Genomic DNA, 15821 nt, shown 5'->3' with positions numbered 1-15821 from the left:
ACACACACACACATATACTCCTTCACCCATAAACCCACAGCCATCTGTGGTTGTCTCTACACTGACCTGCTGTGATCTAACGGCTAATCGCTGGTTTTTAACGCCCACATGTTGTGTGGCGTTCACTGGGCGTTTAAGATTAGAGGTATTCCTGAGCAGTTTACACCAAACCGTGTTTGTCGCTGTGCAGACTTCGCAGCGAGTTTACAGTCATTTCCTGCTAATTAAACACATTTGGCTATGAACCGAGCTTTGTTTAGACCGATATTTTCGGACTCGGGACAACTTCATTTGACTCTCAAAGTGCGACTGTGAATATAAAGTTGCTTCATGCATGCAAAACAGATTTATTCCCAGAGACTGACGATGGATATTTTTTTTTGTTCCTTTAGAGCCACATGGTTGGTGTAGTGCTCAGCACTGAAGACTCAGATTCATGACCCAGTCTTAACAGGGGCCTTTCTGCATGTTCTCCCATTGTGTGTATGTGTGTGGGTTTCAGTTTCCTCCCACAGACCAAAAACTGATATGGTGATCTAATTTAAAGAAGAGCTGTAACTATAGCGACTGAGAAAAGTCTCAGGTAAATGTTTACTGTCTTTGTACACAGAAAAAAGAGGACGTAGAGGCTTATTTCGCCCCCTGGTGGCTATTCAATATATTCCGACTTCCTGATTAGCTCCACCAGACAAACCACATGACTATTTTGTTACCCACACTGAGGGGAGTGTGTTTCTGTATTACTCAAAAATATTATAATCATTTCATTTTTATTTCCTTTAAAGGGCCAGTAAGTAACTTGAATGAGTTTTTTTTGTTTGGCAGAAATGAATTATACTACATTTAAATGTTTGTGTAAGTGTATTATAACATAAATATAAAAATAATCTGGGTTCCATAGCCTTAGAAGAAGCTTTCATGTGCACCACACGGTTGCCTTTGCAGCAAGAAGACCCAGGTTTGCGACCCGGACGAACGAGGGTCTTTCTGCATATAAGACCTTGGGTTTTCTCTTCTGTTTCCTCCCACAGTGCAAAAACACGCAAATTTGGGGATTGGGCAAATTGGACACTCGAATTGTCCGCTTCCTGCGTTTGGTTCACTTGAAGCAAACCGTGACCTACGATTTTAGGCGGACTGGAGGACACCTCCCCGAATGCACCAGACTTTCCAAGCAAACGAACGGACTGGTGTGAACGCACACCCTTTGTGGTCCAGGGTTGTACCACGTATCAAAAGTGTGGGAAAAACTGCTCAGATGAAGCAAATTAAGAGGATTACAAATTACAAAAAAGACATGGGTTTGTACAAAGGTCTGTAGCATGTACTGTATGTAGGGTTTGTTTCACTTGGATCACATGGATCATGTTTTGTTGGATGCTGAAAATAAACCCAGTGTGACATTTAGCCTGAGCCCATGAGATACTTGCTATGTGTGTGATTCAGGTTTACCAAAGCCATTTGTGAAACTCTTGTAACGCAGCCTGTCGATTAGATTTCCCTCGTGGTGATGGAGTGTCACATCAGTATAGAGTTACACGCAGCTTTACTGAAGAGAAGAGTGTGGACTAACACAGAGTTTCCCCCTGTCTCTACGTCAACTATAAATAGGGGATTCTAAGTCGGCGTCAGACAAAGAGACAGTCGACAAAAACAAACACCAATTTTCTCGAGCCTGAATGGTGTGGGTTTTTTGTTTTTTTTTAGCACGGTGGTATGGCCGAGAACCCAGAAGAGCAAACACCAGAAGTCAAGTAAGAAATAAAAGAAAGAAAGAAAGAAAGAAATCACACGAGAGAGCGAGAGAAAATAAACACGAAGCTTTAAAAACACTTCATGGATAAAAATTGTTCTCAAGACCACACTAAAATCAGATTATATCTCCCCTCAAATGGAACCAATGGGATGTTTTAATGGATTTTTCCTTAAAGGAAAACGTAGTGTGTGTGTGTGTGTGTGTGCATAATGTTTATGTTGAACAGCCCACCTCTCTCTCTCTCCCAGCTCTATCTCTGTTTGAGAGATATTTTCAGCTGCGGGGCGAGAGAAATAGGTAATCTCCCTCATGTCACATTCACAGGAATGGGGGGGGGGGGACATGTTCGGTGCTTTTTTTCCCCTCTCCCTTCTTTAATAGAGATGTTTAAAACACTGCGTAGGTGCATGGTGAAGCACTCCGGTTCACGCGGGGAGCCGCATAAAATTGCATGACAGTAATTACACAGATTAAATGTGACCTTCCACCAAATAGCAGGACAGAATGACGCACCGAGCCGACTCAACCTGCGCGCACTAATTATTTCTATATCTTATTCCTCCTCTTCCCAAATGTATCACTGTCTCCACTTTGATCTTGCAGCATGTTCCCTGGTAAAATCTTCGAGTGCAGATTGGAATCTAATTTGATTTTATTACAAAAAAACTAAAAAAAATGAAATCATTCCATTGTTTTATGTGTTTCTGAGAAAACAAACCTGACCAGCGAGGATGAAGTGCAGCCCCTGCAGAGAGTCAGATGGGTTTTGAAACACTTGAAGGCAACTGCAAAAAAATGTTGAACATACAGTAGTAAATGGACGCACTGATGGTGTAAATCAGTCCCCGGGGATCCTAATGCACGACAGTAGTAGTTTAGAAACTGTCATGTTCTGTTTTTAATGAAAATAAAGATGGATGTTCAGTGACTCCAGAGTGTAAAATTAAACTCTACAGTCTCCCTAAACCATTCCCCTTGAGAGTGTGTATCCAGCTCTTGCCTTCAGCCTTCTCTGTATGGAAACTCGGCCGACAAGTTATCGCCTTATTTCTTCAGATTCCTGGAGGTTTCAAACGTGAAATAGAGACGCCTGGTGGTTCCGGGCCGCCGCAGTTTAATGCGGAAGCCTCGAGGAGGTGATGAGACCTTAACTCAGTGTGGAAATAATGTGCGGAGACTCCTCTTCGGTACGTTTAACGACACAGCTGACCTCAGGGACTCTGCAGTCGCTTTCAAGAACAAGCGTATTAACGGTGCACAGAAGGCTCAGTGCAAAGTTAAATCAGCGAGAAAAGGAGGTTATTTGCAGTCGTCTGTTCCCGTTCAGCCTTTAGATCGCTCCAGTGATGTCAAACCCTAGAGGAACACGGACTGTTTGGTCTTCTCTTCAAACAAATCAACTCTAGTCATTAAAAAAAACACACTTTTACAAACGTAGGCTTCGAGCAAAAATGAAAGGCTACCTCTCTCCAGAACATTTGGAGATCGTTGGCTCGTCTGCACACCGGTACGAGTAAACGTGTTCACATCGCCCTGATACTGGCCCCGCTCCACTGGTTTTAGTACAGACTTTAAAATCGGATTGTTCGTTTTCAAATCCTTAAGTCCCTATAAGACCAGACAAAAGACCATGACCTCTGGAGACTTTTGTGTGTTTTATTGTGTGGTCTACAGCAGCAGACAATAGAAATAAGGCTTTTCTATTGTCTGCTGCTGCATCGTTTTATGCCTTTGCTGTTTTATTGATGCACACGTGGTCCACGTTGGTCAACCTTGACTTGATCTGTTGATAAACCAGAGGAGAAATAGGAATGTTTATGAACTCAGAGTAAAGTGTTCATTTACTGTTTCTTTGGAGCCTGATCTGGAGAGAATTAGTTATTGATTGGCCAAGAAAGACAGACTTTAGTGAAATCTCCCACAGTCCAAAAACCTGCACATTTTGGGATTAGGCAAATTGGACACTCCAGATTGACTGTTTCAGTTCCTTAATCACAAAGGCAAGGAAGAGTCATGTAAGGGGTTGCACATTTATTTCCACATCCTTTGATGTTCCAGGTTGTGAACGACGATCTATTGATTATACATAAGTAACATCAAAAAATCTCTACACCAGCACAGCTTCTGACGGACACGACCATCTGAACCAAAGTGCTAGATATCTTATCTATCTATCATAGCTGTCAAAGGTATCAAAGGGTCCACAATACCCTTTATCTTATAAAAAATAACATCAAAGGTCCACAAAGCCATGTTCCCTGTAAGAATATTTACTCAAAGGCTGAAGGCCAATGGTTAACTACTTTAACTGTTACGCTGTAACAAGTAATCTATGGAATTAGATTTGTGTCAAAAAATAGATTTAATCATTCAAAAATATTGTATTTTATTGTTTGAAAATACACAATACACGCTCCCTGATTTGTTCTTTGCGCCGTGGTGTTTTTTGTTTGTGGGTGGGCCTCAGGAAGCTGCCTGCTGATTGGCTACTGAGTTTTGGAGCGACAGCTCAATGGACCGGAAATCGCCACAGGCTTGGAGTCGCTGTCCGTCTGGAACTTGTTCCCCAAGTTTTCCCGTCAACGTCTGACAAAATAATTGTAATTACAAACGGGAGATAGTTACAATTATTTTTTCATGTTCACTCGTGAAAAGTGTTGTTTGCAAATATTGACACAAATCTAATTCCATAGTAATTCTGCATGAATCATTTAAACTAACCATAAATTAACCCAATACTGGCTCCTTTATCCGCCTTTCGCCCTATGTCAGCTGGGATTGGCACCAGCGCTGAAGATGGATGGATGAATATGTGTCGGGGAAAAACAACTTCCAGTAGAGCCTGTGAGGCTGAGTAAAGGCCTTAGAGTGATATTGATTTCCTCATTAAACACTGGGCAAAAGTTTTTCAAGTACTTTGTTTTTAAAGGTGAAAGTGGAGTTCAGAAATGAACGAGTGAAGCAGCAAAAATGTCCCTCAGGTTTTGTTTGAACTGACTTCAGTGAGAGTGGAAAAAAATAATCTCACTTACAGTGTATCTGTCTTACAGGCTGTTACAGTCGAGTGGTGAGAGTTTGGAGACATGAATTCAGCAAGTATGAATATTTAAGAAAAAGTAGCTTATTTATTCATGTTTTCACCCATGAATGTATGGCAAGGCATTGCTTTGAATGGTAATTTAGTGTTTGGTGCAGCGTGAGCGTCTTGAGCGCTGACTGCTTTGATCAGACGCTCAAAATAACACGCCGCGCGTTTCCACCAGGCACATTTCTCCAGAAGGAACACGGCCACTGAAAGCTGCGCTCGCTGATGGCTTCAAACGACTTGTTAAAAGCAGAGTCTTGTTAAAGGAGCCTGGGTTTATTTAGAAATCAATCTGAGGGTTTTCTCGCAAATTCATTTAATTAGGAGGTTATAAACAGCAACAGCTACGCCGGGGACTTTTGCCAGCATTGTAAAATAATCTACGACCGCGTCTGCTCACTGTCTGGCACGGGTTCTTCCGTTCTTTACCCACAGTCACTGAGCTTGTGCCCTTTGCCGACGACACAATGGCTCACAAAGAACACATTACAGTGCATCATCTATGTTCTGGTGGCCTCGTGTCACTTGTGCTGATTAATGTATGGTCGTCTAATTAAAGAAATTGGCCTTGAGAGACCAAACGTCTGACCTGGAAGCTGATGCACTCGCCTCTGATGATTGTCTCATCCAGAGATGATGATATTTTACGAAGCGGAACAGCCTTGTCGCATTAATGATGACACTTGACTCAGGAGAGCAGGTCGTTAAAAAATAACAATATTTAGCGAGGACGTCATCAGACTTATGCTGCCAAGAGAAGACAAGACAAGAGAAAACAAGAGAACAGGACAGGAGAATAAGACAAGACAAGAGAACCAGAGAAGAGAAGACAAGAGAACAAGACAAGAGAACAAGACAAGAGAAGACAAGAGAAGACAAGACAAGAGAACAAGACAAGAGAAGACAAGACAATACAAGACTAGAGAAGACAAGAGGACAAGACAAGAGAAGACAAGACAAGACAAGACAAGACAAGACAAGAGAAGACAAGAGAAGACAAGACAAGAGAACAAGACAAGAGAAGACAAGACAAGACAAGAGAAGACAAGAGAACAAGACAAGAGAAGACAAGAGAAGACAAGACAAGAGAACAAGACAAGAGAAGACAAGAGAAGACAAGACAAGAGAACAAGACAAGAGAAGACAAGAGAAGACAAGACAAGAGAAGACAAGAGAACAAAACAAGAGAACAAGACAAGACAATACAAGACTAGAGAAGACAAGAGGACAAGACAAGACAAGAGGCTTTGAATTGAATGGACCAACATAAGATGGTATCCATCTACTCATGTAACTCTCTACCAAAAAAATGATTTCCCAAAATGATTCAATAATTACACGATCAAAGACAGTAAAGATCCAAGAGTGGGTCAGCCTTAGCTTATAGAGCTTGTCAAGACATAGTTATTCACTTTAATTTCATTGTATTTAGGTCAATTTTGTGGAGAAACTAAACACAAACACTCAGTGAGACTGAAGAGCAGAAACTCTATTTAAAAAGGAAGAAACCAAACCTCACGAACCTCCACTTACAACACAATCATTCACCTTAAAACCACATATAGACACAACTGCTTAATTACTGGGTTTAAGAGGTTTCGGGATCTTCCAGACAGACTTCCTGTAGTTTCCTCCTCTGATTGCAGCCGAGCTCGGCCAGAGACATTTCTGACTCTTTGATTTGTTTATCAGCGCGTTAGACAAACGCCGCTGCTCGCGACAGCTGTTTATTCTGGGCTACTTTATTTACGTCCACCCTCACAAACAGTTGTCCCCACTCTCTCAACATTCACTAACACAGACTGCCACCAGTGGCTTTGGCCTTGTGCCGGCATGCTGTGCAGGGGTCTGCAACCTTTAGTATGAAGAGACATTATTTTGTCCCTTAAATGGAATCTGGAGCCATAAAAATGAAGATATGCTATACCTATATAAAAAACATACAAGAAGAAAAAGAAAACTGTTGACATTCCATTACCTCTTTCATATAAATACTGAGAAATGGTTTGGATTTGCCATAGCTCATGCTGGAGAAAACCTGCTGGCATAGTTATGTGGATCCAAAGATGGGGCAGGACTCTTTAATGTGTACTTCTTCACTTACAAATGATTTCATTTCAATATTTTTAAAAGAAGACTAAAAAACTTATCTTTTTACTCTAGCCTTCAACTAGCTCCTTTTTAATTCCACACATTTATTTGCATGTTTAGTTTATTTCTAAGTTAAAACAACAGGGTTTTTCCTTTTTATTCCACCCTGTGTTGTGTTTTATTTGCATTTTGAGTTCATTTTAAAGTTAAAACATGGTTTTTTACTTTTTGGCTTTAGACTTTTCCTTTTTTATTCCACCGTGTTGTGTTTTATTTGCATTTTTAAGTTAAAACAGGGTTCTAACCTCTCGACTCTATCGCCTTTTCCTATTTTATTCCACCCTGTGTTGTATTGTACTGTTTTATTTGCATCTTTTGTTTTTATTTCAAAGTTAAAAATAGGGTTTTAATTTTTGACTCCAGCCTTTTCATTCCATCCTAGGTTGTGTCTTATTGTCGTATTTGCTTTTTAAACTTTATTTTCCTTTTATTGTGAAGCACTTTGAGCTACAATCCTTGTATGAAAGGTGCTGTACAAATACAATACAAATGTATTATTATTATTATGCAATATACTGTAGTTTTACACAAGTGCTATATAACGTTCAATCTTTGTTTATACTGTAAATATGAAGCCCATACTGTATATATTCTGGAAACTGTCTATAATGGACACTCTATTTTAACTTTTTATAGTCTTATTGTTAGCATCTTTCTATATTGTACTTTCTTTATGTAAAAATCTTATCTTATCTTAAGTGTCTTTCAAAACACAAGTTATTATTAGAAAGAAATATTAAACCACTTTCGTGTATTTATCGCCTTCATCCCAAATGGCAACCGTGCACTTTGCAGAGGCGTCGAAGAGCCACACGCGGCCCCCGGAGCCGCAGGTTGCAGACCCCTCCTCTGGGCCAATCAGCGCAGCAACAGGTGAAAGGTCGGTTACGGCTAGGCCCCCCCCTGCATAAAGCCCCACAAGACAGATGGAGCGTGAAGGGGACATGACGGAGCTGACATTAAAACTTACGAGGAGTCACGGCGGCGATGGAGATGTCAAACTGTGATGAAATGCTGTGTCCTTGTCTTTTGTGCTCAGGGGTAATTAAACTCCCTTAGCCCCATTTGTTCTCTCCCCCCCCCCCCCCTGCATGGGTCACTGTGAGCGAATACAGACGGATGGCAACGCGGAGATCAATCTGCCATCCATCTCCTGGAGGAGAAAAAAAATAAAAAAAACATGACACAGTCGAGTGAGACAGCAAAAGGAAGAGAGGTGACGGGAATATAATGTAGTAGCAAGATTGTTTCTCTCTGCGTGGCGGCGTCAGATCAGAGCTGCAGGCGGCGAAACACAGCGCGTTGCTGCAGAGGAGTATTTACATAGTCATTAGAGCGCGAGGATGTGTTCAGTCTGAGGAGAGGCAGAAGAAGGGGGAGGATCGGATGATCCGTCTCTACTGTTTTTAAGGAGACTGTGTGTGTGTGTGTGTGGGAGAGCAGAGCTACTGTGTTTGCAGAAGGCGAAGCCTCATCATGACAAAAACAGATAGTTTGTGTCTCAGTGAAAGTTAAATGGAAAGTAGAAAGATTGCTTTCTGATATCAATCCCATTCAATCTATCAGTTTTTCCCTCTTAAAATAACTGCACATGATCACTGCAGCATCCCTCACTCATGTTCTGGTCACATGACAGTCACAATAGCGAAAATTCTGAAATTGGCTCGGATATCTACCCTTGACCATTCTAATTCTACACAATATATCATATAATATTATAATACATAGATTATTGTTTATATATTTGTAGACTTGTCCGTGTTCTTCCTGTGTTGTATATTATCCTTAACTTGCCTCTGCTGCTGTATCAGCCCGAGAAGCAGCAGCAACAACATCAATCATCAGCTCTTTCAGCTCTCTCACCACTTAGTTATTGTCTCATCTCTTTGGTCCTTATTCATTTTTTTTTTTAAATCTTTGCTTCTTTGGACACGAGGACCCTTTATCGCTTTACGCACCTTTGAAAGTTTTCTCCATGCCCCCCTTTTTTTTAAGTACCTTCATCGATGTCTTTATTAGCCCAATAAAAGGGCGTGGATTTGTAGCAGCGGTAAATGCTTGCGTCCATCGAGGAGGAGCTGGCCGTAATAGCCCGTTTCCCCGGAGAGCAAACAAGGTCATTTATTAGAAGTCACACAGAATGGGCAACAGCGTCTGTCCTCTTTGCCAATAATGAGCTAATGCACACGCACCTTTCCCCGTGTTTCTGCCGCCGAGTGCGGCGATGATTTATGAGCTGCAGAACAGGGACTAATGAAAAGAACATGCAACTGTGATGAATGAAGACGCTATAGTTAATGCTCGGGATCACGCTGGTTTATTTTATTTTTCCCCACACTCGCCACCAAAATTGATAAGAGACGAGGGACCACACGAGCCGCAATGCATGCTGGTCCTGAGCACGCACACAGGTTTGAGGCGGTAAATAAAATGCTGTCAATTCCAAGTAAAACGCGTGGGAAAGGTTGACAAAGGGCTCGGTGGGCTTTTATTGTCGTTAGGTGCTCGCATCGGCAACGGCCTCAAGCTCCGGCAGGCAGCCACAGCGTGACTCTCTTCACCCACCTTCAGGTAAGATTTTAATGAGCCCAACCTCCTTTTATTTCAGCCGGGGGCTGAAAATATAACGAAGAAGAAAAAGGTGAGCGTGACCTGAGAAATATGACGTCTGAGGAGCAAAAGTGCTCTGCTGCACTGCACATAAAGGGCACATGTGGATATTGATGGACGTGTGCCTCGTTAGAAGAGGAAAACGCCGTCGTGGGAGTTGGGTTTTGTCTGATTAATTGCAGGTCAGTTCACAATCTTTACTTTGACTACATGTATTGAAAATAAATAAATAAATAAATACATAAATCTTGCACACAGGATTTATACCATGAGGAGGAGCCTAAACCCAACCATCCATCCATCCATCCATCCATTTTCTACAGCTTTATCCTCCACGTGAGGGTCACGGGGGGGGCCGCTGTGTACACCCTGCACAGATCGCCGCTGCATCGCAGGACCACATAGAAACAAACAACCATCCACTCTCACACATACAGTCACAATTTAGAGTGTCCATTTGACCTCATCCCCAAATCTGCGTGTTCAAGACCCGCGTTCCAACCCGGGTCAAAGCCAAATACTAATCTTAGCAGCACTGAGATTTAAGAAAATGGTTTGTTTTTTTAACCTTTATCTAACCAGGTAAAAGACACCATCGAGATCGCATTCACAAGGGTGACCTGGCGAATAGGTCAGTGTAGCACACGTCTTAATGAATATCACAAGTTGACCGTTAAAGAGCAGGCACCGATCCATGGATTCCCGTTTTCTGCCATTTAAGACGGAGCCAAGAGCTTCAGATGAAATTATTTTTGTCGTATCAAGTCAAATGAAAGCAGCGTAAGGCATCGCGGCTCGCGTTCTTTGCAGAAAGCTGCATAAATAGGAGGAAACTAAACCGAGAAGAGCCTCACAAATCAGAGTCAGCCAGTGTGAATATCTGCGTACACTCAACCATCCAGATCTAAGACATAAGAGTCAAATCCCAACACTGGAGACCTTTGGCGGAAACACTACAAGATTTTCTTCTGGATTAAACAAAACAATACTGGATAGTCTGTTCTTTAATACAGTGGATGCTGTAATACCAAAAAAACAACAAAAAACCTGTAACCGGCTGGGATTATAGTGTAGTTTTATCACTTTGTAGAAGCATGATGCAACGAGAACGAGAATCTCCACACGACGCATTCCCCTCCTTGTGGTGACGGAAAGTTATCTGTTGCAGGATCGTTTGAAGCACAGAGATTCAAATTGGATAAAAAGAAGAATATTCACTCACTTTCCGCCCGTTTACTAACAAGTGCATAACATATCTTCCAAACCGTGATTACATTAACAGCTTAAGTGGAGACAAAGCAAGCTCTTTATTGAGTTCATTGCTGAAACACAGGTCCAGGCGCACTCTGTGCAAAGTGTTTATGACTAAAATGTCAAGTTATGACTCCGCCATTACGTGCTAATGAGAAGCGGTCAAACTCAATGATGCGTCGGTTACTGCGTCCAGAAGGCGGCGACGTGTGAAAACCTTCACTGTGACCTTTTAGACGTCAGTGGCGGTCAGTTGTCATCAGGCCAGCTTCCATTCCTCCACACTGATCAGAGCAGGGAAGCGTCGTCCTCCCCGGGGAGGGAACCCGGGGAACACTGTGCTAAACACTCGGCCAAATAATGATCAGAGCCGGGGGGATGTTCACAGGAGCAGATGGAGATTAAAGGTCTTGCCCGTAGAGCAGCGGCACGTTGTAAAGGTAGAGGTGAGTGAGCTTGTTCGAATTAAGACCCAACAATCTGTTCACGAAGCCATTTCCTCAACCTCTAACCACAAGGACACGAGTCAAAGACGGAACACATGCATCAAAGCTCTCGATTTGTTTCTTTGGGAAGTTAGATTTCATTTTCATAAGTAACAGCCTCCAGAGGCGGCGATGTTTTATATTTTATAAGGGTAATAAATTTAAGTCTGGTGCACTCACTGTGATCAAGACTGGAGTGTGAAGTATGGCTGACACACACACACACACACACACACATACACGTACTGTGCGCCATATAAGAAAGAGACGTAGAGAATGAGGAAGAAAGAGAGCGAGAGAGATATTTTAATCCAGGAGAGGTCAGCTGGAAGACTCTTACATTGCACTGCCCACACACTCCTACACGCACAACATCGTTACAAGCAAAAGGCCACGACTAAAACGAATCTACAGTCTGAGATGCAAACAACAAGCAGAATATCCTCAACCAAAATAGACAAAACTGGACGCGCTTTCGCTCATTTACATAATCCAATCCTGCAATTATACCTTTAATTCACGCCAGGACTGATCTCTTTATAAAGACACTCGATATTGTTAAAACGTTATAATCAGTGTCGTATCACTACATTTTTTTTGCCTGAGATCTGAGCAGATCCTAAATGAGCTTGCTCCATATCTTTAGGTCATTCCAATGAACATTTAACTTGTATCGTGCACCACCCAGTGGGCTGGACAGAATCCAAACAATAAAAGTCGCACAAGAGAGAATAAATGACTCATGAAATGTTTATTCTCAGGATCAAATACAGAGAAAATACAGAACATCACTGTATTTTCCTTCCTATTACTTGTCTGACTGAATGAGACCAAGCTCACCGTCAGTGACAGACGCCACTTGTCGATGTTTGAGAGCCTCAGGTCCCGCACAGGTCACCTCCTCCAGAAAGATGACACTATGTGGATGGACGCTGAGCCACTTCTTTAGAAACTCCATCTTCTCGTCACACACCCAGGGGTTTCCTGCCAAGGTCACCTGGAAAGAGGAACCCCTCTCACCCAGAAAACCAGAGGGAAGACACTGCAGCTGATTCTGATTCAGCAGCAGGAGTTCGAGGCGTTGAAGACCCTCCAGGAGGTCTGTCGGCAGACCTTTGAGTCGATTCTCCTGCAGGAACAATTTGGAGAGCTTCGGGGTGTGGGTGAAAGTCGTCGGTTGCAGGGAGATTATTTTGTTCCCGGCGAGGTTCAGCGTCTCCAGGCGGCGCAGGTTTTCCAGGGCATCGGCTTGTAGCTCCTGCACGTTGTTGTCGCTCAAATCCAAGCTCTGGAGGAGAGGCACCTTTAGGTGTAGACCAGATGGGATGGAAGTTAAGCGGTTTCCTGACAGGTCCAGCCAAATCAAGCTGCAGTTGACGGAGAACCACTCGACATCCATTTCTTCGATCCGATTGTTCTTCAGCACCAGATCACGGAGCGAGCCGTGGCCGAAGACATTTGGAGGGAGACGAACCAGCCGATTGCCGGTGAGGTCCAATGTGTTCAGGTGAGGAACACCCTTCAGAAGATCCGCAGGGAGGCTCGTGAGGTTGTTGTGATAGAGCTGGAGCTTGTGTAAAAGGGGCACGGCGCTCAGATGATGGGCTGTCACGGCGCTTAGACCCGTGGACCGGATGGACAGTTGAGTGGCGTTGGGAGATAAACCGTCTGCGGGGAAACTGGTGAGGGAGCTTTGGCCGCAGACAACCTGCGACTGTTGTAAAGAGCAGGAGCACAGGACTGGACAGGAGGGGGCGCTTTGTTTGAGGGAACTGCATTCAGCGAGTGCAGTGAAGGTCAGGAGCAGCCACGGGTTCATCTTTGAACACTGTTTGAGAGGAAAAAAACAACGGTTATATATTCTAGTCTGATGAACTCGTTCAACTGTAAATATCGTGATCTTAAAGGCGTCGTCTTACCTGATAGTCAAAGCCGGACTCCTTCTGTTTTGAACCCTGAATTCCTTTTGAACAGAGTTGAGTAGATTTGTTCCCGAAAACCAATGAGTCAGGACAAAATGTTGCAAAAGTCAAACACAACCCAAGCAAACAAACTACTTTTTTTTTTTTTCTGTGCTTTGATAAGACGTTAGCCCACAAAAATCAATATTTCTTTTCATTTATTTCTGAATGAAGAGTCCATACGGGAGTGTACCCAATTTCCAAATTCAATTTATTTCACTTTTGTACGCACATTGATGGACAACTCACTGTTCAAACACTTCACTGGTATTCATAAAGCTTATGAAATGTGTCAACATCTCAACGTTAAGTTAACGCTATATTCACATGTATTACATATAGAATAGTGTGATCTTTTCACAATAACAAAAAAAAAGACACATCCTTGTATACTTCACTCACCATTTTTTTTTATTGACCATATCAAGGAACAATCAACATGAGGATAGAATAAGGATGTTAGGACTGAAGATTGAGTTCACTTTCAGTCAGTGACATTACCGAGCGTCCTGATAAGGCCTGAGGTTTGGCACACGTTATGGTCTCTGGCAGGAAAGCCTTCTTGCTGTTCTTCTGAAGCCACCTCCACAGATACTCCACCTTCCCGTCGCACAGCCAGGGGTTGGAGGTCAGGTCCAGTCCCTCGTCGTCCAGGGAGCTCAGCCGGTCCAGCAAACCTGGCGGGACGTGAGTCAGCTGGTTGTCGTCCAGCGTCAGGGCTCTGAGCTCGCTCAGCTGCTTGAAAAGGTTTTGCGGCAGTTTGCTGAGTTTGTTGCGGGACAGGAACAGATAGGTGAGGTTGCGGGTGCTCTGGAACACGGACGCATGCAGGGCGTCCAGCTTGTTGTCCTGCAGGTTCAGCCTCTCGAGTTTGCTCAGCTGATTGAAGGAGTTCGCGGGGATCGCCTCCATGTGGTTGTTGGACAGGTCAAGATTCTCAAGGAGTGACAGCCTCTGGAGCAAAGCAGAGGGGGCCTTTCGTATACGGTTTCCGGACAAGTCCAGCCACGTGAGACTGCTGTTGTCAGGCAGCCACTCGGCGTCCACTTTCTCAATCAGGTTGTTCTTCAGCACCAGGCTGTGGAGCGGGGCGTGGCTGAAGACGTCCGCAGGCAGGTCAGAGATTTTGTTTCCCGTGAGATCCACGGTGTTGAGGTGACAGACGCCCCTGAGGAGGTCGGAGGAAAGGTGCTGCAGGTAGTTGCTGTACATGTGGAGCCCCTGCAGCAGGGGTGTGGCATTGAGATGCCTTTCAGCGATGGACGTGATGTTTGTGAACTGGATGGTCAGCATGGTGGTGTTCAGTGGAGACCCTCGGAGGGAAACTCCAGCAGAGGAACCTCGTTGCACACCACCTCAGCTCTTCTGGAGTAGCACTTGCAAAGAGCCGGGCAGGACAGAGACATGGGGCACAAACATGCCAACCAGAGGAAAGACAGAGCAGCCCAGGCTTTCATTGCTAGGAAACAGGGAAGAAGAAACACGGAGGGTTCAAATATGACGTAGACAAGATCTGCAAAGCAAATAAAACGAGTGCAGTAAGTGACATCAGAAAACTTACTCTCTCCGTTTTTGTAGCTCCTTCCAGATTCAGAGAAGCTCACTTGCAGATACTTTTTGAGTCATCTGGGGCCCAGAATCCCCCACAATGTAATCATTACATATTAAGTAAACACAACTCGTCACTATGCAAATGTTTAAGAACACGCGATTACAACAGACAGGCCAGAACAAGCATCCAGTACAAGAGGGGGAACGTGATTAATCATGATTAAATACTTCACGTTAAAAATGACAGATTTGTTTTTAATTTCATTCTTTTAAAGTGGACACATGTGCGCACGCTTCAATAACTTTGATCATTTGGTACTTTGGATTCTTCTTCTATGGGGAGGAGGTGAGAAGAGATCCTGAGGGAAAAAGAAGTCTAAAAGCATTATCATCAGTTTTAAAAGTAACTTTATGCATTTTTTAATGCAAAAAAATGTGATTTGTCATGATAAAAACTGCTCCAGGACACAAAGGCAGTGAAAATGCTGCATCAAGCAGTGGTGGAAGAAGTAATAATTCAAAAATGTTAAATAACTCCATGACAAAGTGCATTTAAACACAAACTATTCTTAAAAAATACCATATATGAAAGATGAATGAGTTTTAATTACTATAGTACAACTGATTCATTAGTTTATCATTGTATGTTTACAAGTTAGTGTTGTGTATTCAATAACAGTAACTCACCCTGGGTTTGATTTATAAGCAAATGGACTATAGTCCAATATTTACTGTACCTCTGAAATGACGTTGTAAAGATTTGATCGGTCATGATAAATACCTTTTTCATGACAGTGTTGGACCCGTTTTGACACTTTGCCAATGAATTTGCTGCCGTGACAAGGCTTGGAAACATTATTATTATTATTGAGAAAATGACTCAGTTGCCAGTTACAGGGAATCTAACGTACAGAGGAGTGAGGAGAACATTTAGTGGAAACACCTCTACTGAAAATCACCCCGGTGTTTAT

General features: G+C 43.1%; 2 protein-coding genes across 2 annotated transcripts; both read right to left on the bottom strand.

Annotated features, from left to right (window-relative positions):
• Window positions 1-12074: 12074 nt before the first annotated feature.
• On the bottom strand, window positions 12075-13328 carry LOC131443844 (leucine-rich alpha-2-glycoprotein-like). The gene is made up of 2 exons (XM_058613871.1): window positions 13258-13328; window positions 12075-13166 (listed from the first exon to the last, which is right to left on the bottom strand). The coding sequence occupies exon 2, from the start codon at window positions 13155-13157 to the stop codon at window positions 12147-12149; it is 1011 nt and encodes a 336-aa protein (XP_058469854.1). The 5' UTR covers window positions 13158-13166; window positions 13258-13328; the 3' UTR covers window positions 12075-12146.
• Window positions 13329-13692: 364 nt separating this feature from the next.
• LOC131443798 (leucine-rich alpha-2-glycoprotein-like) lies at window positions 13693-15410 on the bottom strand. The gene is given in 3 exon segments (XM_058613772.1): window positions 13693-14609; window positions 14612-14758; window positions 14861-15410. Coding segments are annotated over 2 exon segments (996 nt in total). The 5' UTR covers window positions 14757-14758; window positions 14861-15410; the 3' UTR covers window positions 13693-13758.
• Between the last annotated feature and the right edge of the window lie 411 nt (window positions 15411-15821).

The sequence above is a fragment of the Solea solea genome, chromosome 17, assembly GCF_958295425.1.
Source record: "Solea solea chromosome 17, fSolSol10.1, whole genome shotgun sequence".
NCBI lineage: Eukaryota > Metazoa > Chordata > Actinopteri > Pleuronectiformes > Soleidae > Solea > Solea solea.
Note: the sequence above shows the minus strand (reverse complement) of the source record. Positions and strands in the feature narration are given on the sequence as shown.